General features: G+C 39.5%; 1 protein-coding gene across 18 annotated transcripts in view; it reads left to right on the top strand.

Moving 5' to 3' along the window:
• Positions 1-22,158, top strand: part of FOXP1 (forkhead box P1) — a 560,221-nt gene that overhangs the window by 493,801 nt on the left and 44,262 nt on the right. For all 18 annotated transcript variants that reach the window (XM_072941702.1, XM_072941700.1, XM_072941694.1 and 15 more), the window contains one exon: positions 14,380-14,484. In XM_072941702.1, coding sequence (XP_072797803.1) covers positions 14,380-14,484 — 105 coding nt within the window. The remainder of the gene's footprint in view (positions 1-14,379; positions 14,485-22,158) is intronic.

The raw sequence follows: 22,158 nt of genomic DNA, 5'->3' as shown, positions 1-22,158 counted from the left end.
GAGGCCTGGCTGAACTCCAGATCGCTGAACCCTGGTCATGATGTGTCGGATGCAGTAAGTTGGGGCAGGGCCTAAGAACTTGTGTCTCTGACAAGTTTCCAGGGACCCTACTTTGAGAACCACTGCTATCCTGACGCTGCAGCCGCCTTCCCCGTCTACAATTCAGAGTCACAGAGGAGGGATCTTGGTAATGATTATGCATTATTCAGGATAACTGAGACTCAACGTTTCAAAGAGAAAAATTCTTAAGACTGTGACCCAGTATAAACTATTGTATGGATCAAAATTTCTCTTACAAATTCCCAATGTTGGCCTTTAAATCATTTATAAGTACTCTGGTTCTGTCTTTCTCTCTCTCTCTCTCTCTTTTTTTTTTTAAATTTAGGCCTGAAAATGCTTTTTGTGCCTTAGTCATCTGCCTCCTCTCTTCCTGTTCCTTTTAGCAATTGAGCTCCTATTGACACTCTGAGGCCCAGATCAAATGTTACAGAATTTTATGTTCCAGCCATCTGTTCAGTTCTCTCTCTCTCCCCGCCCTAACTGGGGAACTGGGCAGAACTCTTCTGGAGAGGACAAGGACTCAGTTATAATCTGTACCAGTGACCTCAAAATGCATTTGGTTAGTCACCCCATCAATATCAAAACTTCTGAATATGCACCCCCTACTAAAAGTACTTTTAATCAGTTATGTACATGCCTAATACAGTATCTGTATTATAAAAATTAAAGTATGAGAGATGGGGAAATATACCCATATGCACACAGTGATATATTCATACAAAACTTCTAATATTCCCTTAACACATACATACAGAAATTTTAATATTCCCTTAGCACCCACTGGTGGATCTTCTGACGAATCCCGGTTTATAAACTCTGATCTAGGAACCCAACAGGGTGCTCATCACGAAGTACGTGTTGAATAAAACATGCTGGACTAAGGGTAGAGAGAGGTTTAACCTAGTGAGCATTAATGATGCATTTTATCCTGAGAAATGCAAGTACTTGCATAAAGTAGGAAGTACTTCTAAAGAAGCACAAATGGAGGTGCCTAGGGGCTTTGAGCCATTGTGTGTCTTTAGTCCCCTTGCCCCTTCCTCTCCTGCTTCCTCATCTGGCCCTCACTTATCAGTTTCATGATTCTTCTGGTTCCAGGGTATGATATGCTGGCTCCCATAGGGCGTTAGGGGCAGGGATTAAATAAGAAGTATTGAAACTTTCGTTTATGCTCTTGGGTTTTCTGGGTCTTGCTGTTTCCTCTCACATACGGACAGGGTTCCACATAGACCTTGTGACTCACCAATGCAAACACTTGCATCGACATAATGAGCATGCCTGCCTAGTGGTGTTAATATTTCTTGGATTAGAGATCCCTGTGTCTGTATTGACACAGTTGCTCACAGCCACTCTTCGGAAAGCATTTTGTTTTCTTAACAAGATCCCAGTGTTAATGCTGCCAGTGGTAAACCCTCGCTTAGGACCTCAGGATAGCCCTTCTTGGTATCAGAGACAAACGCTGGACCTCTGCCTCTTCTTGTTCTTTTCCTTTATGTATCCCTTCACTCATCACCCCGCAAACACAGGCATTCTGCCTTTGTCACCGCCTGCTCTGTGTTGGCGATCGATCAGAGCACAGCAGCCAGCCAGAGTTACTCATGCCCTCCTTCCCTGCTCCATTATCCTGCTGTGCCCGTGCTCCTGGCATCTGCAAGTCAAGGGGCCATGTTCTGCCCAGTAGAGCTGAAAAGGGAGGTGGGCCAGATTAGATGGGATGGTGAAGAAAGGAACTGCCAAAGTTACCAGCTGTCGTGGCCCCCAGCCTCAGGATCTTACCATTGGTAAAGCAGCTCTTCACTGGTCACATCCATAGCCTGCACACAAAGGGCTCCTGGCTCCTGAACAATGGGTTCTGGTCCTCACAGCTCTGGATACACGGCACTGTGCTATTGTGGTTTTTGTGAATCTCTGTCCTGTAAATGGAGGCTGATCCCTGAGGCTCTTCCTTCCCTACTGAAAGTTCAAATTAAAGAGACTTACCACTGGGTCACTGTCAACTCAGGAAGTAAATCCAGTTACAGACTGGATCTCCTTGGACTAATTCATGAGCTTCGGTTTCCCCAAAGTTTAGTCATTTGTGTATGTGCCCCATTATCATGAGGTTTATTATAACTGTTTAGATTACTATTAATTATATTATTTACTTATTTTTTAATGAATGGAAAATTCTTTGAATTCTGTAGTGCTTTACAGCTTTCCAGTTTTGCATACATAATTTCATAGAATCCCATGATAATCCCTTTTTTAAAAAGTCCTGTACCCCTTTATTGTTCCCACTAGTAACCAAGAAGTTTGTTCTCTATATCTGTGTCTGCTTCTTTTTTGTTTTATTCTCTGTTTTTATTTCTTTTGAGTCCACATGTAAGTGGACTCACATGTAAGTGATATCATACAGTGTGTCTTTGTCTGAGTTACTTCAGTTAACATCCATGTTGCTACAAATAGCAAAATTTCATCCTTTATTATGGCCGAGTAGTGTTCCCATGTGTACATACATACCACATTGTCTTTATCCATTCATCTACCAGTGAACACTTAGGTTGCTTCTATACCTTGGCAATTGGATATAACGGTGCTATGCATATTGGGGTGAAGCTATCTTATTACATTATATTAATATAATTTATATTAAAGAAGATATAATATTTTCTATAAATTGAGTCTTTTTAAATTTAAATAAGCCTCATCCTAAGAAGGGATATTTATGAAATCAGAAGTTGGAGATATTTAATATAAATTAAAATAAACCTGCTGGCTCTTAAAAATATGCATCCTTGCTCTACTTTATGTTGTGTGAGCCACCACTTGAGTGCATGTATATCACATATTGGGATATTTTGGTAAGATTTCCCTCTTTTTACTGAGAAGAGGGACCTTCACTGAAAATGGCACTGCACCCAGTGGATTGAAACCCTGCTTTCCTGATACACCCTGGTTTCCTAGAAAAGCCCCAAAGTATCACTTACCTTACTGAAAAGTTAATTCAAGATCCTACTTACTCCACATTCATCCACTCCTCCCAGGTTCAAGGGAGCCTTAGAGATACCTAAGGCAGACCTAGATTTTGGGACCTGTGAAACTTTGAGTTGTTGTCAAACCCAGATTCAACAGTTTACTCCAGGATACTCCTGATCAGTGCAATACCTGGCAAATGTTACTTACTTACCGATCACTCGTTAGATCTGTGCTAATGGAAAACTGGTGTTTGCTGAACAGAAACAGGAAATGACCTTTCCCCTGTGCTAACTTCCTTTAGTCTTACCTGTTTTGTTAAATTTTTTTTAAAAAAAGACTTGATTATAATTCCTAAATAACTTTGAGTCAGCAAGAGTTTTTAAGAGTTTGCAATTCTTCCTTGGTGAGGTTGCCCCATGTGTGTCGTCATCCCCCGCCTCCCCGCGCCTTTCCCTGTTTACCTATCTCCACCTTGCTTTTCAACCCACAACTAATAGAGGGGGGCAGGACCATCAGAGTCACCCAGGAGCACGGCAGACCTGTGTAGTCGGGGACCCCCACCCAGAACTGCTGGATCTGAACCTGAGTGTTAAAAAAGATCTGATTTACATCTGTAAGAAATTTGAGCAGCATTACTCTATGATCAGCAATGGAAAAAGGAAGAGTGTGTATCCTCCCCCATAGATAACAGTGTGAGTCTTTTCACTGCAGTCAGCCATCTTTGAGGCATTCTCTTGCCATCTTCAATTTTTGCCGTAAAATTTTGACTTAGTCTTTTTCTTAAAATTGACTAACTTAATAGATTTTATAAAAAAGTTATCACTGAGAAGTCACAAGTCTGATATATTAATCAAATTTTTTTTCTAGCACACATGAACATGGCTCTGTAACTTCAAAAGCGAGGATATTTATATATCAGACTCACCCAACTGACCACGTTACCGGGCCAGGCCCTGAGAACCATTACAGAGGTGACCCTGTATTTCTTCCAGGATAATTTGTGTTTCAAGGGAAAAAACAAAACAAAACCCATAAACCGTTAATAGCTTGTATTTAAGATGTAAAGTTAGTTAAGGTAGCCCTCACATCTTGAGGCACAATATTGAGAGCGGATAATAACAATAATCTCTATCATTGTTTAAAAGCACAAATCTGGCACTTAATAGACTAATTCACAGTCACTCCAGTTGCACGTTTTACTCATGAATATCGTATCACAAGGGAATGTAAAATCCTCTAATTAAACATGGTTTGAAAAGCAGCAGAAAAGTGAGATGCTGAACGTTGTGGGGAAGGAGAGTCTAGGATTCAGTGCATGGGAGAGTGGAAGAGAGAGGACCACTTGTGTGTGTGTGTGTGTGTGTGTGTGTCCCAGTTTGTAGAGAACTCAGTCTTTCCTTTCTGTGGAATAGACTCTAGAATGGGCTTCAGTAAAACACCCTTCTCTTTGCAATGAGATTGTAGAACCGATCACCATCTGACTTTTGGAAACCTGATTAACAAGGATATATATAAGGATAGTGTATTTTTTGAATGAGTGAAAAGCAAAAATCAGGGCAGGATGCTAGAAATGCGTTGTCTCAGTCATCTCCCAACTCTTCAGTATGAAATGAGCAGCTCATCTGCTTCTCAAGGCGCCTTTAGTGAAAGTTGAAGGAGAAAGGTCATTTTCACAAAGGCACCAGGAAAAAAAGATGCAGTGTTGAATCACCATTCCCGTTACCACATATCATGTGCACATCCGTAGGCAGATATAAGACCTCTCTTCCCAGCACTGTGATATAACATATCAGGAACCTCGACCTGTCTTTTTTTGTTTGTTTGTTTTTACTGTAAGAGACTGGGAGTTGACTTCTGGATGATTTTGAGGAGTTACACAATAATATGAAAAATACTCGAATAGTAGACTCTGAAATGGAAAATTGTGCTCAATATATAAGTAATCATCTCTTCTGCTATTGAGAATCTACGTTTCTCTTTTCACATGGTCATCTGTGGTCAGATTCCACCAGCTCACCTAGTTTAGTATCATTCATGTTGACTTAACTGTATATGTCACAAATATTTGATACCAGTTGTTGAAAATGTAAAGTCATCTGAAGTCTGGTTATATTTTATTTTCGGACATCACTTCATCACTGGAAATCAATTTAAGACTCCTATATTCAAACCTAAGAAATCTGACATTTAAAATCTCAGTGAAAGTAGGATATGGTAGCAAAGTAGAAATAGAAGGAAAGGAAATATGACAAGAATTTAAAAGGGGAAAGAAAAGAGAAAGAAAGAAGGGAGGATCATTTTTGCATATGTTGTCATTAAAGAATTAAGCAAATAAAAAGGTTCAAAACAGTAGAGGCTTCCATTGGCATTTGCGCCTTTGATGATCACAATTTAGTGGGAAGTTGTTTTTATTGACGGAGAGCTCTGACACTGTGGATGAAGAGAACACCTTTCTGGAAACCTGAGGTATCTGGAGCAGTTTCATGTCTTGGCTGGGAATGAGCAGCTTCTTGTCACCCAGCCAAAGTCTTAGGCTGTGACGGAGCTGAGAGGGGGGCGATTCCGTGGCTGACGTTTGCTACAGGGTGGGCACAAACAAGAGTGCAAAGAGTTATGTGCCCAGGGACAGGAGACCGAGGAATCGGAAGACAGACAGACAAGAGACTTGAGCCATAGAAAGGCACAGAGATAGCTTGTCAGAGGACTGGTCCTCATCCTCGCCATCCTGGGTGCCTTCCTCGGGGTCTGCACTGCACTAATGTTGGCTGGATGGACGAAAGGCAACCATGGTGGGAAAGAGAAAGGGGGCCACTGGGGAAAGGAGGGCGGCAGAACCGCTTCCAAGTCAGAGTATGTGGGAAAGGGGATCCATTGTGCTTGAGGGGTTATGTATTGGCTGGGGATGGCGAGTGGTTTAGAAGGAGGTAAGGACATAGATCTCCTTCACTCCTGTAACTGGTGTTCGTGAAGCACCTGCTCCTGATTTATCTTGTCAGTGACAAGATATGTCATCTATACCCACTCCCTCTTTCATCTGCATAGCTGGTAGAAGTTTGCTGGAGGCTTTCCCGCCTGAAGAAGCAACACAGGTCATCTTGTGTGAGTCTCTTCCTTTTCTTTTGTTTTTGTTTTTTACCGGGGGGGGGGGATTGGTAATTAAGTTCATTTAATTATTTATTTTGATGGAGGTATTGGGGATTGTACCCAGGACCTTGTGCATGCTAAGCACGTGCTCTACCACTGAGCCATGCCTTCCATGCTCCCTTTGGTTTTCCTTTTTTTTTTTTATAGTATATATATATATATGTATATATATATACACACATACACACACACACACATATGTTTGTGTGTATATGTGTTTTATTGAAGTATAGTCAGTGTCCAGTATTGTGTCAGTTTCTGGTGTACAACATAATGTGTCAGTCATACATGAGCATACATATATTCGTTTTCATATTCTTCTTCATTATAGGTTACTACAAGATACTGAATATAGTTCCCTGTGCTGTTATACAGTATGAACTTGTGTTTATCTATTTTACATATATTAGTTAGTATCTGCAAATCTCAAACTCCCAATTTATCCCTTCCCACCACTTCCCCCCCTGGTAACCATAGGTTTGTTTTCTACGTCTGATTCTGTTTCTGTTTTGTAAACAAGTTTGTTTTGGTTTAAATTCCACATATAAGTGATATCTTATGATATTTTTCTTTCTCTTTCTGGCTTACTTGACTTAGAATGATGATCTCTAGGTCCATCTATGTTGCTGCAAATGGCATTATTTTATTTTTTATGGCTGAGTAGTATTCCATCATATAAATATACCACAGCTTCTTTATCCAGTCATCTGTCAGTGAGCATTTAGGTTGTTTCCATGTCTTGGCTATTGTTAATAGTGCCACTATGAACATAGGGGTGCATGTATCTTTTTGAATTAAGGTTCCCTCTGGATATATGCCCAGGAGTGGGATTGCTGAATCATATGATAAGTCTATTTTTAGACTTTTGAGGAATCTCCATACTGTTTTCCATATGGCTCCACCAAACTCCATTCCCACCAGCAGCGTGGGAGGGTTCCTGGTTTTCAAATGATTAATTGGAGGGCAGGGCAGTTAAGTGACTTGCAAGGTTACTGGTTATTAGCACCATCTGTAATGAGAAATGAGGTCTGCATCCACACACTAGGCACCTCACCCTTCCCATAGAGAAATATACTACCTCAGTAAAAGACTTAAGTTATATTCCATTTATGTGTTAAGCTGGGAGATCCACACAGTACATCCTGAAAAGACTTTTCAGCACACAAAGGATCCACAGGATCTGGAAAACAAAGTGGCACCTAAGTACTCATTCTTCAAAATGTTCTGTTACTAAGGTTTTCTTTTTATTAAAAATTGATCTCTGCCCCTTCAATCAAATTTCAAAAGTTATTTTATAAGTGTAATTGCAGAAGTGATTTTATATTAGGAGTATAAATTCATCTGAGAATGGGAGCAGTATATTGGAGGAAAAAGAAATCCCACAAAAGTGAAGCAGAAAAAAAAAAAAAACCCCTCCTAACCTTCCATTTATGTTCATTTGGCTTTTGGCAAAAAAATGCCAAGACAATTCATTTGGGATAGAGTAATCTTTTCATCCAGTGGTGCTGGGGCAACATGCAAAAGAATGAAGTTGGATACCTACCTCACGCAGTATACAAAAATTAACTAAAAATTGATTAAATGTGAGGGCTGATAAAGCTCTTGGAAGAAAACTAGGAATATGTCTTTATTACTTTGGGTTGGTCAGTGGTTTCTTAGATGTGACAGCAAAAACACAAGGAGCCAAAGAGAAAAAAGGTACACTGGATTTCATCAAACTTAAAACTTTTTGTGGTTCAAAGCATGCTAATGAAGTGAGGAGACAATCCAGAAAATGGGAATAAATGTTTGCAAATTGTGTATCTCATAGTGGACTTGCACACAGGAAATATATATACTAAAAAAACTTTGGTTGCTCCACAATAAATAGTACCCACTTTTTCTTTAATGCACAAAGGATTTGAATAGACATTATCTTTAAAGAAGATATACAAATGGTCAGTAAGTACATGAAAAGATGCTCAGCATCGTTAATCTTTAAGCAAACATCAGTCAAAAGTATTAAAGGGTACCAGTTGACATCCACTGGGATGGCTAAAATAGAGACATACATCAGGCGTTGGCAGGAATGTGGAGAAATTGGAACCCTCAAACAATGCTGGTGAAAATACAGAGTGGTTCGGCTGCCTCGGAAAATAGTCTGGCAATTGCTCAAAATGTTAACCATAACATTAGCACATGACCCAGCCATTCTACTGCTAGATATATACTCAAAATAATTAAAAACATACACTGGAACAGGTTCATGTACATGCCGTTTTCACATCACCACTTTTCACAGTAGCCAAAATGTGGAAACCACCCAGATGTTCATCAGCGGATGAATGGAGGAACACAATGTGCTGTAGGCATACAGTGGAATAGCATTCAGCCACAAGAAAGAAAAGAAGCCCTGCCTGACACGTGCTACAGTGGGCATGCACCTCCAGAACCTTACGATGAGTGAAGGAACCCAGATGCACAAGACCACGTGTTGTATGATTCCATTTATACGGATGTCCAGAATAGGCAAATCTCTAGAAACAGAAAGTAGATAAGTGATTGGCAGGAGCTGGGGGTTGGGAAGAAATGGGAAGTGACTGCTAATGGGTACAGGATTTCTTTTTAGTGTGACAAAAAATGTTCTAGGGGAGAGGGTAACAGCTCAGTGGTAGAGCGAATGCTTAGCATGCACAAGTTCCTGGGTTCAGTTCCCAGTACCTCCGATTAAAAAATGTTCTAAAATTACACTGCAGTGATGGTTTTACAACTCTCTGAATATTGCATTATATGCTTTATGAATACCATTGCATTATACACTTTAAATGAGTGAATTGTACAGGGTATGAATTATACCTCAGTGAAGCTTGGGAAAATACATTCCATCATTTTGAGGCATTAGAGAAGGACCAGCTGTCTTCTATAACTTAATATATCAAACAGCATGCTAGTGAAATGAAATAGAATTTAAAATTTTGAGTTGATTTTGAAGGAGGGCAAGGGGAGAAGGCATGAACCCTCATGGGCACAGAGGTAGACCTTTTGTTACAGATGACTCAGAAATTGAGAAAACAGAGAGGGCAAATTTGGAAAAGGGAATAAACAAATTGGACAAGGCTTTGAAGACAGGTGTGAGAACCTAGGACAGGGCCCAGGAAAAGCTGAGAATGTACCTCCAGAAGAAAGGAAAGTTGGCACTGAGGTTGGCAGGAAAGGTCTTGGGGTACAGCGAGGTATCCAGGCTCTTTATCTCTTTCAAAGATGATTCTTCTTTGGTCACTGCAGGGAAATTAGCTTCTGGGACAGAGCGGTAAGGACTGCTGAAGTCTGCAGACTGCATACAAGAAGCTGTTCTTAGTTTTAGCGGGTGGGTTTAATGATTCTAGTTGAGAGTTTTGGTTAAGTGGCGAACGTGGGAGGGTAGTAGTGAATAGTTGCCACTGAAGAACCATAACCATCATGTAAAATCTCAGAGGCTGAAGTCAGTGTTGAAATTAAGGTTATGGCTGGTATACTTTGATGTAAGAAGAAATACCCAAAAAAAGGTCCTTAAAAAATGTCATTGAGAATGATACCATTACACCATACTGAATAATATATAGACTGTATTTAGTATCGTGTGATGTCAGGAATTGCTATTGCATATTTTTGTGCAATTAGACTTTTTGTGATAGGTTGGTTCTTTCTAATTGAAATGAGGTCACTGTTAATTACTGTGTTTAAAAAATGTCTAATTTTTACATATCAAGGATTATCAGGAGAAATTTAACTCGTGGATTTTCTTGATTGTGTACTCTTTGTATTTTATGTACTGGGAATAACATTAAATCATTGAAAGTGTCAAAATGCTGGTTTTCTCAAGTGGACTGGCAGTGTCCTGGTCTGTACCTTCAAGAATTTTTTTTTAAAAGACCAGTATTAATTGAGTATATATCCACACAGAAATTAAATAGAAGAATACAATGATTTTCTTATCTGTTCATTTAGAGACTCCATCTCACATTTACTGAGCCCATGCCATGTTCTGTGTGAGGTACTGAGGATGTAGAGGTGAATTAGACTCAATCTGTCCTCCTAGGAATTTGCAACCTAGGAGTTTATAGTAATAAAAATACTTTATTAAACAATTGACCCTGAATTTCTGAAGTTTTAATTTTGGGGTAGGCATGTTTAAATCTTTTTAAAATTGAATACATCTTTATCAGCACTAACCTTGATGGCCATTGAGAAGTTCGACTTCTCACATCAGTGAGTGGCCCTTGGAAAGTGTATTTAAATGATAAGACTCACAGGCTCTCTCTGACCATGAGATATTCAGTTGGTCATTTTTTCCACCATGTTTCATCCTGGAAATGTAATTCTAAATTACTTCAAGTTAAAAAATTCCTGTGCTCATTTTTAAAAATTTCCTGTCTTGTCCCATTTGGCAAGTCCCCAAAAGGCAGTAAGAATATAAAGGTTTATTTCACTTTTCTGATGAAGCAGGAAAGCTCCCATTCAGAGGTCTAGCTGGTGAGGTCTAATGATGCTTCATCCAGAATGACTGAAAGGCCGGAAGTGAGACTCAGCCACACGGGCAGCAAGCGTACCATGTGCTCTATACCACTGTCAGGGCAAGTGGCGGTCTGCAAATTGAGCCCTGCATAGCACTTGATATTTCCAATGTGTGTATGTATCTGTGTGGATTTTTGTGTGTCCAATTACCTGGAGATCGTCGTTCTAAGTGAAGTAAGTCAGAAAGAGAAGGAAAAATACCATATGATATCACTTACATATATTTACAAAACAGAAACAGACTCACAGACATAGAAAACAAACTTATGGTTACCAGGGGGTAAAGGGATGGGAAAGGATAAATTGGGAGTTCGAGATCTGCAGATACTAACTACTATATACAAAATAGATAAACAACAATTTTCTACTATATAGCACAGGGAACTATATGCAATACCTTGTAGTAACATATAATGAAAAAGAGTATGAGGCGAGAGGGTATAGCTCAGTGATAGAGCACATACCTAGCCTGCACGAGGTCCTGTGTTCACTCCCCAGTACCCCCAGTAAAAAAAATTAATAAATAAGCCTAATCCCCCCCAAAGAAATAATATATGTAAGAATATGAAAAAAAAGTATGTGTATGTATGACTGAAGCATTGTGCTGTACACCAAAAATTGACACAACATTGCTAAGTGACTATACTTCAATTAAAATTAAAAAAAAGAAGGGGAAAAAAAAAAGAACACTTGCACAGCAAAAATACCTTCAACGTGCAAAATAAAAACTTAGAAAGATACCAAAAGTGATACTGGGGAAATTCAGTTTCCCCGCCCCCCCCAACTCCCCAGTACCCCTCCCCAGAGGCAACAACTGTTACTATCTTTCTAGAGATACTCTGCCAGGGCACTGCTGCCAATCTATTCTTTTTCCTTCCAAAGCCCAGCACTTTATTTCAGACAGTTGTATATTTTAAAGTATCCAAATATGAAAAGCAAGCAACAGTAGTATGTATGGTATGCTTCCATTTTTGTAAATGAGTAACACAGGAGAAGAAAGGTGCTGTGCACTGATGGACAGTGTGGGTGGTTTAACCCGGGTGGGGCCGTGTCAGGTGTGGGACTGGGGTGGGGCAGGTTAGGAGCCAACACTGTATGAGGTGAACTTTTAAAAACAGGAGCGTATAATCCTTTTGTAGTAAAGATACAGTTTTAATGTAGAGACAAATTCTTAAGAGGTCTCCTGAGTGCATTTGTAGGTATGTGTGCCAGGAGCTGGCGTTTCTCTAGCCTTCAAGTGTAGCTGGTTATCCTCCTAAGGCTTTAGTGAGTTGTCGTCTGTCCTTACTTTGAAATAAAGATACCAAGTTAAAAATAAATTCTTAGAGGAGTGTAGTTTTTATTCGGGCCAAGGAGTCTTGACAAATAAGTCAGCCCAAAGATGGGGTTAGAGGGTCGGGGTGGCAGACACATTTAAATCATATGCATTTTACCTCCAGTCCCTAACTAGTTGAAGTGCCTTGTTTCCAACTTTTAAAAAATGGCATGAAATAGATACAATGGCTTAGAAAGTACTGAGCATGGTGCATTTCTCAAAAGTAACTTAATATACTGTTACTGGTGGATTTTAGAACTTAGTACTCATTTAATTCTATTTCCCTGAGTGTATCTTCCAGTAAAAGTCAGTTATATACCAGGATGTTTGGGCCAGTAAATTTTATTTCTAACATTATTCATAAATATGAGAAACATGAAAGGAATCTCAGGGTCCATAATAGAGGAACGGTTAGCTAAATACTTAGGCGGGAAGCTCGAGCTCAGATGGTTTATGGAAGGACTGTTACCCATCAGTAAATAAGGGTTTTGAGGCTTAGTTGATAACATGAGAATGACATAAATACTCCTGCCTTAGTTTGTCAAAAATGTGTGTATATGTTTATTTGAGGGTAATACTTTTCAAGATTTTCAAGGTTTTTACAACAAATATGTACTAACTCATTTAGAATTATGAAAATACTTTATATAATCTTCATAAAACTGGTAAAGAAAACAGCTATTATGTTTGGATTTGTCTTCTTTTTAAGATATTGGTAGGAACAGTTTTCTTTTTAAATGATTTCCTTCCCTCTCAGAGGTACTTAGAAGAATTCTTGGATTTTAAATATTGCCAAAAAGAATTTTTTTTTGAATTCTGTTTTTGTATCATACCTATTTTATTCTTTAAAATATCTGAGGATGAGCATGGATAGGCAGTCACGTTTTCCTTTGGTCCGATGGAATTACACCTGCTTCACTGCTCAGAGAATAGCATTTATTATGGGGCTTTATCAGTCTCACTGCGACCACCTTCGGTCACGTGTGTCAGTCTTTTCTCTCATGGGAGCACCTTTCAGTGCTTTCGTAAGTCAGTTTCCTACCTTTTTGGTTTTGTTTTGTTTTTGTTGTTTCCCAGAGTTATTTTCTACTTTAAGGCAAAATAGTTTAGCATTTTAAAATTATATTAGCTTTCCAACCAAGTCATTCAAAAGCCACAGGGAGGCTTATGGATCTTTGATAAGGTGTTGTGTGATGTATACGTGTGTTTAGTATTAATGACCCTAAGTTTAAATGTTCATTATATGCTCACTGTGGATTAATTATGTTATAAGTCAGGGACAAGTGGCATTTGTGTATGTCTGCTCTGTGAATGTGAATCAATAAAATATATGAATACACATCCTGGTGGTAATGTAAAATACAAGCCTCGTGTGTGTGTGTGTGTGTGTGTGTGGTAATAATTCAGTGTGCTTGAAGTTCAAAGTCAGGCAGAGGCAGTGGAGTAAGTTGCAAAATAGCCCTTTCCTTGAAGCAAATGTGCTTTAGTACAAAACAGACCTCTTAATGTTAGTTTTACATTTCTACCTGATGGAATCTAAGGTTATGGAAACGACTTGAAAAAATAATTTGTCTGAAAGATGCCTGGATGCAGAAATCTAATAGAAAAATATTTGAGAATAGGGCACATCGACAAGTGCAACAGATACACGTCCCTAAGCACCACGTGGCAGGGATCAAAGCATCCCATGACTTGGCTCTGAGTGTCCAGATCATTACCTATTGATTGGAACCCCCACTGGAGGATTAACCCCTTCATGGTCATGCTAAGTTTTCTTTCACTTTTGGTGTCAGTAATTTTAGGGATAGAATCTTCCTGCCACTATTAATTTTTAAGTGAATCATCTACTTGGATATGTTTGTCTTTCTGAATTATTTTCCTCTCAATAATTTAATGGCACTGTTCTTTGCTTGATAAAATTAACTTGTGAAACGATTGTACAATTATGGGAACACTGTTTGTGGTGGAAGGCAGGAGAAAAAAATGTGTAATATTCCAGGTAGAGAAGAGCAAGAGAATCTTAAAATCAAGTACCGATTTAATAATTTTCATTATGTAGATTAAATGATAAGTCTAGCCTTTGAAAGACTCCGTTGCAGTCTGAGAGCTTGGCCTCAAACAAAAGCCTGTCAAGCATTTTTCATACATGGTGGTACATTTCTAAGATTGGACTGTTCACGTGGTGAAGTTTCACTCTTGCTTGTAAGTAAATGACAGCGCAGAAGTCAGTAGTAAATTCCACAGGAAGAGGAAAGCGCGGCTTGGTTCACGTCCACGTTTGGCCACGTGAGCGGGCTCCTCTTGCCTTTCTGTGTCTGGTGGGATGATTCCAGGTGGCAAATTCATTCTCTTGTCCCCCGTGTATTTCCTTTCAGTTTGTCCCACGAGGAGCATCCCCATAGCCATCCTCTCTATGGACACGGCGTTTGCAAGTGGCCAGGCTGTGAAGCAGTGTGCGAAGATTTCCAATCATTTCTAAAGTAAGAATGATTTTATGTTGCTTTCTTCTTTTACGTAGCCATCACCTCCCACTGTTCATACTTTTCCTCATGAAATGCCTTTTTGATGGAGGGTTTCACACCACCATTTTGAAAGCAGACTCTAAATCACCAGGTCTAGCGCACAGTCATAGGAATAATTACAAAATCTATCGAGGGTAGCATTGTAAAGCAGAAAAGATTTACACTTAAGGGCAGTTTTGCTACTCCTAGTAACAGCCTGTGTTTACTAATTTTTTCAGAATGACAGTGTATTAAGTAAAAATTCTCCCCATACTAAGCCGAGGAAATGTTACCAGCTGGATTCTTCTCTTTCTGTATTGGTGTTGACTTTTGTTCAGATTCTTGTCCTTATAGGGAGAACAGAGTATGTTTAATTCCTGTAGTTAAAGTATGACTAAAACTTGGGTTATCCCATTTGAATCTGTACCACTGATAAAGTATCGCTGTGAGTAAATGGTACGTGAATCCTCTCACAGCTGAAGGGAAACGTGTCTGCCCTGCGTCTTAATATTTCCCTTACCTATAGAGCCTTGTCCTTTAAAAATACTGAGTCTAAACTGCCCTGCATTATTGACATCACATAAATATATTCATAATATCATTGAATCATTGATGTATGAACTGAATATAATACTACATTATATTTAATATATTTATATATCATGCAACAAGCAAACATGCACATATAAAACTCCTGTATGTGTAAGTGCATGATGGTTTGCAAATTGGGTGTTGGGGGTGGCGGTGTTTCCCTCTGGCTTTTCTGTCTCATTCAAGCCCCAGGAAATAGAGAGTAGAGGCAGACTGATTTACATGCAGGCCTCTGATTTTGTGTGGTCTTCATATTATTAGAATAATCTCTATATCTAGCTTTATGGACCTAGATACAAATATTTTAATAAAGCCACCCATAGAGATATCTCTCGTGTTACCTGCAAGTGGTTTGGTGAATATCATTTTTTGATTAATGAATAGAAGCCTGTGAATCTCATTTCATAGCCTCCCAGCTTTAATATTTTATTTCGAGAGCATTATTCTGTGGTCATTAAAATCTTAAGTACTCAAAAAAATTTTTAAACAGATATTTAAAATCGTTTCTAAATATTAGTACTCAAGAGCATTGATACTTTATTTTAAATTAAGCAACAGCCCTTTAGAATTATGATGATTCAAGTTAGTGCTACAGGGCTTTGTTCTCTTAGAAATCACTTATTGCAGAATCCTTGTTTTGTTATTTCCTGATCATTTGCCTAATTGTATTTAGATAGCGAAAGAAAAAGATCCTGGCAGGAACCACTTTTGAATTCCTATCGCACCTTCTGCACCCAGTGCCAGCTTTGATGAATATCTTGCTGTTCCTTTCACACTTCTATAGAATGGCCAGTAAACATCTATAAATCTGATTTATTTTATAAAATCTCTAGAACTATAAAATTGCTATCAGCATTTGGTGACATGTATCAATTTTAGAGTCACAAGGGAAAAGGGCAGTTTTCCAACTGACCACTTAAAAATTTTAGCTAATAGATAAAGTATTTTCACCCTAATCCTCAAATCTTAGGTTCATTTATTACGTGAGTGCACAGTTAGGTGTGTATATGTATATTGGGAGGGAGGGGCAAATATACCTCCACAAAGAGATTTTCAGACCACATCAAGTTCTAAAGAAAAGAGTCTGAAGATGGTTAGAATAGGAGCCTAGACTTTGTTCCTATGAAAAAGCCCTTTTCTTGTCGAAGGATATTAAGAGCCTGGCTCTTGTAGAGAAAACCACCTATTTAGTTTTCACTTTTATTCACGTCCCTCTCTTATTTATCGTGGTTTTGCACGTGACGTGATGGGTTGCTCAGTGGAATTGGAATGCCCATGGTGCTCCTGCAGCTGTTGCTTATTTCCTTGTATTTATTGATTGGTGTATTTTTGTCAGGAGACTTCTGTTTGCAGACTACAGATATCCCACTTCAACTGGCTTAAGCAGGGAAAAAAAAAAAGAGGGGATCTGAGTCATGAAAACTCCCATAATTAGGAAGTCCAGTGGTATAGCTCACTGGACTGAACCCTGATGCTTGAATGAGGTTATTGGAGTACTGGTTCATTGTCCCTTAGGTCTGTTTTAGCCTGTTTTGCCTTCACTCTCAGGCTGTCTTCAGGTGGAACTGAAGAAGGCAGATTTACACACCACAAGTTTAGGATCCCAGGGTGCATCTCCTCTCCAGTAGTTCCAGGAAGGTGTCCTGAGCAGACCGTCATCGGCCCAGATTGAGTCGTGTGTTCTGGCTTTGAGCCAATTGCAAGGAGGTAGTCAGGCTCGTGTCACATGCCCACCTTCAGAGCAAAAGGGAGATGTTCACCCCACAGGAGCCACGTGGAGGCTGGGGATGAGAGCCTTGGTTCCCACGAGTCAAAAATGAGTAGTGGAAACCAGCAAAGGGAGAGTTAAGTGTTGAATGAGGAAAAACCCACTGGAAGTCAGAGTTCTCTTGAAACTTTTCTGAGTTTACACATTGATTGGCCATATATGACAAATTCAGGATTTTGATTTTCCTCTACAGCATGATTTTAGCTCTTGGAAAAATTTTTTTTTCTTGGAAATTTAGAGTTGTCTTCAGGGTTCAAGATCTTGCCTAGAGCAGTGGAAAGTAAATGAGTCTTCTTGTGAATTCACATCTCCCACATCTCTGCTCAGTCTAAAGGTAATCACGTCGACTTTAGTGAAAGCAGCTTTACTTTCCAATGAACTGAACTGAAAGAGCTACCATACTTCTTGTGGTTCGAGCAAAAACCATGTGGCCTCTTTGAGTGACATCAGTGGAGTCACTGTTATCGGGAAGTGATGTTTCAAGCATTTCTTCTCAAACTGCCAGATTTGTAGACTCTGAAAACCCCTCATTCCTGGGCCCAGCCTTCTCCCCCATTCTCCTACTTTTGAGGGGCTCCCTAACGGTTTTAGCAAGTTGGTTCCAGTGGTGCTTAGCTTCTCCAAGGTGGTCTTACTCAGTAAAAGCAGTATTACCTTGACTTTGATTTAGATACTGCTTTATATATATATTTTCATCTATCTTCTAAGTTTCCTAATTTTACACTCCCCTAGTAAGAGTTTTTAACTAAATAGCCCTGAACTGTGCAACAGGCACCGTGCTTGACATATTCCAACTCCATATTACAATTCTAAGTGCTTTTTTATATATAATACATTTAGCACAACCACCTTATAGTGGTAATACTGTAGTATTACTCTCGACCTACAGACAAAGAAACTAAGGCCCAGTGAAGGTAAGTAATTTTCCCAAGATCACACAGCTAGTAAGAGGTGGAGTCCAAATCCAAACCTAGACAAGTCTGGCTTCACAGGACTTGTTCTTAGTTGTTCTATGATAAATACCACCTGGTTGGAAGCAGTTCATTTTATTAACCATATGCTTTCTGCTTAAGGCAGTAGGTGCAAAGAAAGCTTTGAAGAAAGGCAGAATGGGCAGTGAAGCCACTTGCTACGAGGGTGCTCTCTGAGCTCAGTATCAGCACATGTGATTTGGGTTGGTAATGATAACCAGCTCTTAGGGTTGTGAAAATTAAAAGGTGTATTGTGTCAAGTGTCAGGCCCATAGCAAGTACCCTTAAAAAATATTAGTACTTCTTATCTACCTAAGTATATTTTTAAAAGAGAAATTATTGAAACTCTCCAAACATCTTTGACCTTGTCCCTAGAGGCTGTGGTGATGTAAATCTTTGATGTGTCACAAGATACCGTTCTTTGATACAGTTTTTAACCATTAGTTTCCAGACAAAAGTCCCACAGAGTCGAACGTGATCCTAGGGCAGGGGTGGCCAGCTTTTCCTCTAAAGGATCAGCTGGTAAATATGGTGGGCTTTGCAGGCTCTGCCTGAGACAGACGCTTAGCTCTGCCTTTGTAGCACAGAAGCAGCCATAGGGTGCCGTGTAGGGGTTGGGCGTGGCTGTGTTCCTTGGACCAGTGTGCTGACCTCTGACCCAGTGTGAAGTTTTTGGGTGTCACCAGGTTTTTAGCTGAGCCACAGTCTGGCACCCCCTGGGCACGGCTCTCCTGGGTCAGTTACATCTGGATTCACAGAGCCCTCCTTTTTCTTCACATTTTAGACAGCCACTTGACTCAGCTGCCTCGGCTTTTGTGCTTACATGGCCCTGGGTTCTGCCACCTGGTTTTTAGGGTTCAGTTTGAATGAGAACGCGACTTGGCTTGGTAACTGTTTTCCAATCTTCTGTTGCTCAGACTGGTAAGAGAGAACTTTTAGAGAGGCCAAGATCAGTTATTCAGTATGAAAAATCCCATCTGACAATAAAATGCCACTGTTAACAGAGAGACAGGTTATGAGAAGGGAGGGGAGACTCACAGGTCTGAAAACGTGGCCTGTTTTTTTTTTTTTTCCTTCCTGAGGAAGAAATACCATAACTGTTGGTAAATCAAAACCAGAGGTTTGACACTCATCTGTGATCATTCTGCAGTGTTTGTTCCCAAGGTGAGGTATACCACAGGGCCCTTGATTTCAAAGATAAATACTGTACAAATAACCATCCTGTTGTCTTTCCCTCCCAGCCAGCGGAGGGGCGCTTTATCAGAACCAGCAGATACCCAGTCTTTTGTGTGCATTTATTTCCCTGTTTCTTCTCAAAACAAGTTGCAGTTTGAGTGTTGTTTTTTGTTGTGTTTTGTTTTGTTTTAATCTATCAACCATGAGTTATCATGTGACTGTTGTGTTTGTTGGAGCACACTGATGCCAGCAGGTACTCAGGCGAACTCTAATGAAATCCGCCAGCCCTGCATTGCTTGGAATCCTCTGATAACAGAAAAACAAAAACAAGCCCAGTACCATCCAGAGAGGTGAAACTGGGGCAGTTCTCCCATCCTTTTCCCGGCAGGATCAGGCTTTTTCTTTTTAAACGAGGTTGAAGACCCAGTCTTCACCGATAAAAATACGGATCTGTATTTCTTCCCCTTTTCTTTTTGAAAAAGGGCCCATACCATTCTGTGGCAAGGTGGGGAGTGGATTTGAAGGTTAAATCATGACCACATTTTCCTGTTTCTAACTTTGAATGTAAAAATCAGACACAGACCCATAGTTTCCCAAATACTAGGTACTCGTATGTGCTTGGGGAAAATACTTCCATTTCCCGTGTCTTTTTTTTGATGGTTGCTGGTATAACATCTAATAAAAGCATGATTTGTGTCCTTGCTTAGTATCCATTTGAGAGGAATTTGGGTTTTTTTTATTTTGTTTTGTTTTAATTTTTTTATTTTTATTTTTATTTTTTACTTTTCGGTTATTTCTCATGGAGAAAAGCACCAGGCAAAACAATCAAAACCAAAATTCCTTTGCATGTTAGTCAGATGTACATTACTTATTAAAGCCAAAGTAAACTTTCTATGTGCTCTAATAGAAGACAGGGAGAGAAATGTTGCAAGAAAATGCCCAGCGGTGGAACTTTGACCCTTTCAAAAAGGTCGAGGGCTGGAGACAGTAGAGGACAGTTCATCACTAATTTGCTTTAAAAAAAATTTTTTTTCCTGTGCTTTTCACTTCTGAAAACTGTGAAGCGTTTTATGTGAAAGAAACTACTAAGTGCGCTCGGTAATGTTTTCACAAGTGTTTTTATCATGGTAACATCTTGTTTACTTTAGTTCCCGGCCTAAAACTACTTGGAACATGTTAAGAAAACATTTCGAGAAAGCCTCGACAAAGAGGCTTTTGTTCAGCAGCCACCGTGAGGCTGCAAGGATCACAAAGGTGTTAACTTTCAGCCCCTTAAGCACTTCCACATGAAATTCCAGCAACTATGTTTGTGGTTTTGGAAAAACAAAGTGTATGTTAAAGAAACCAGGTATATGCTAATACATGTCGAAGGAGGCCGGATATCATAAATTGTTTCAAACCCATTTGTGGCTCTTGGTTTGCACGCCTGAATGTTCTGCAGTGAAATTCCCTCTCCTTAGTGCAGGAGCCTGGAGCACGCCTAGAGGGAAGAGCCATCTAGAAGGTGGGTGGATGCAAAGGGAATTATAGCCTCACCGTTTAAATCTCCAGGACTGGGGGATGAAATGTTCCCCGTCAGATCCCAGGTGACAAGTCTTGGAGTTTTACATACTGAGCTTAATATTTTTATGGATTTGATTTTCCTACTGATCTTGCATTTTTGAGTTGTTTTTAGAAAAACAGAGATTGGGTGGGACCAAAAACCTTTTTTTTTTCTTCCCCTTAAAAAGTCTCTCCTTTCACCTTTCTGACATTGTTCCAGACTTCAAAGACCTTTCCAAGCCCTCAGAGGTCAGAGTGGCCTAAATACCACAGCGCCCTCTAGTGATGTATAGAATGTTGGCTGGAAAAGTTTAGACAAGTTTGCCAAAGATAACAGGCCCAATGCCACCACTTTGCTCAAAAAGAAGCAAATAAGTTTGGAACACATTTTTTTTCCCTCTTTTTCGGCAAACAGATTTTAGTCAGAAATGCAAATGAAGTGTAATTTTTCCTTGTAGGCTTTGAAAGCATTAGAAAAAATTTTGACTGTCTACTCATGGAATTCTGCATTTGTGTGTACAGCACATTGTTCCACTGTGGAGACACTGTTGTGTGTTCTCATATTTTAAGAGCCATTAGTTAGCCTAGGTATTTCACGTGATCACTTCCGGCGTGTAATTAGAAGGCATCGCTTAAGAGACAGGGATCATCTTTGCCCCATACTTTTATTGACACTGTCTACCATATTATGGCCATGTCTAAATGGTGAAATTTATTATCAGCAGTAGTGTCACAAAAGTCTGAGACAGCGATTCTCCTTTCAATAAAAGTAGTTAAAAACCTTTTAGAAAATCCATAATTTTGATTGCTGGTACTTCATAAATGTATAACTGGTACTTTTTAGCTGTCTCTTTAGGGAAAAATGAGTTTTATCACCTGCAGTACCTGGGTTAATGAAATTGTGTGTTGGAATTTAGCCAGGATGAAAGATGAGCTCATTCCAAGACACTAATATTGGCAACAGGTCTCATAAAAGGCTCTGACTCTTGAGTGAAGTATCATTAGATTTTTTTTATTATTATTATTTTATTTAAATTGAGGGATTAAGTTAGTTGTCGTTTTCAAAGTTCCCCTACTAGCAAGATTCTCATTTGGCATCCCATTCGAAACCCAGTGACCGAAAAACCTGGACAGAGCCAAGAGAAACAGAAATGTCCATCAGTGCCTAGTCGAAGAATTTCCTTGCTTCAGATTTCATCTCCAGTTCCTGTTCAGCCCTTTTACAAATCACGACTCTCAGCTCAAATTTGAAATAATGCTGCCTTTTTCCCCCGTGTTCCTCCTGTGTTTGATTGTTTGTGGATATTAGCTGTCCAGGAAATCCCATACTTACAGATATAAATCCAGAATGATCTTGTTTTTCCGCAGCCAGCCCAGGATGTATTAGACAGTTATGATGATTTGTTAATTTTTGTGACCTGTATTTATTTTATGTGCGCTGTATACTTTGAGGGTGGAATCAGCTGTTGAAGTCGTCTCGTCTCTCACACATAGAAAGGAAGCGCTTCCACTTTTTCTTTTCTGCTTTGGGTTTTCTTGCTTTATTTTGGGGAGGTTTTTTTTTTTTTAAGCTCTGTGTCTGCTCTTTATGCACTTCCTCCATGT

Source organism: Vicugna pacos, chromosome 17 (assembly GCF_048564905.1).
Source record: "Vicugna pacos chromosome 17, VicPac4, whole genome shotgun sequence".
Classification (NCBI taxonomy): domain Eukaryota; kingdom Metazoa; phylum Chordata; class Mammalia; order Artiodactyla; family Camelidae; genus Vicugna; species Vicugna pacos.
Note: the sequence above shows the minus strand (reverse complement) of the source record. Positions and strands in the feature narration are given on the sequence as shown.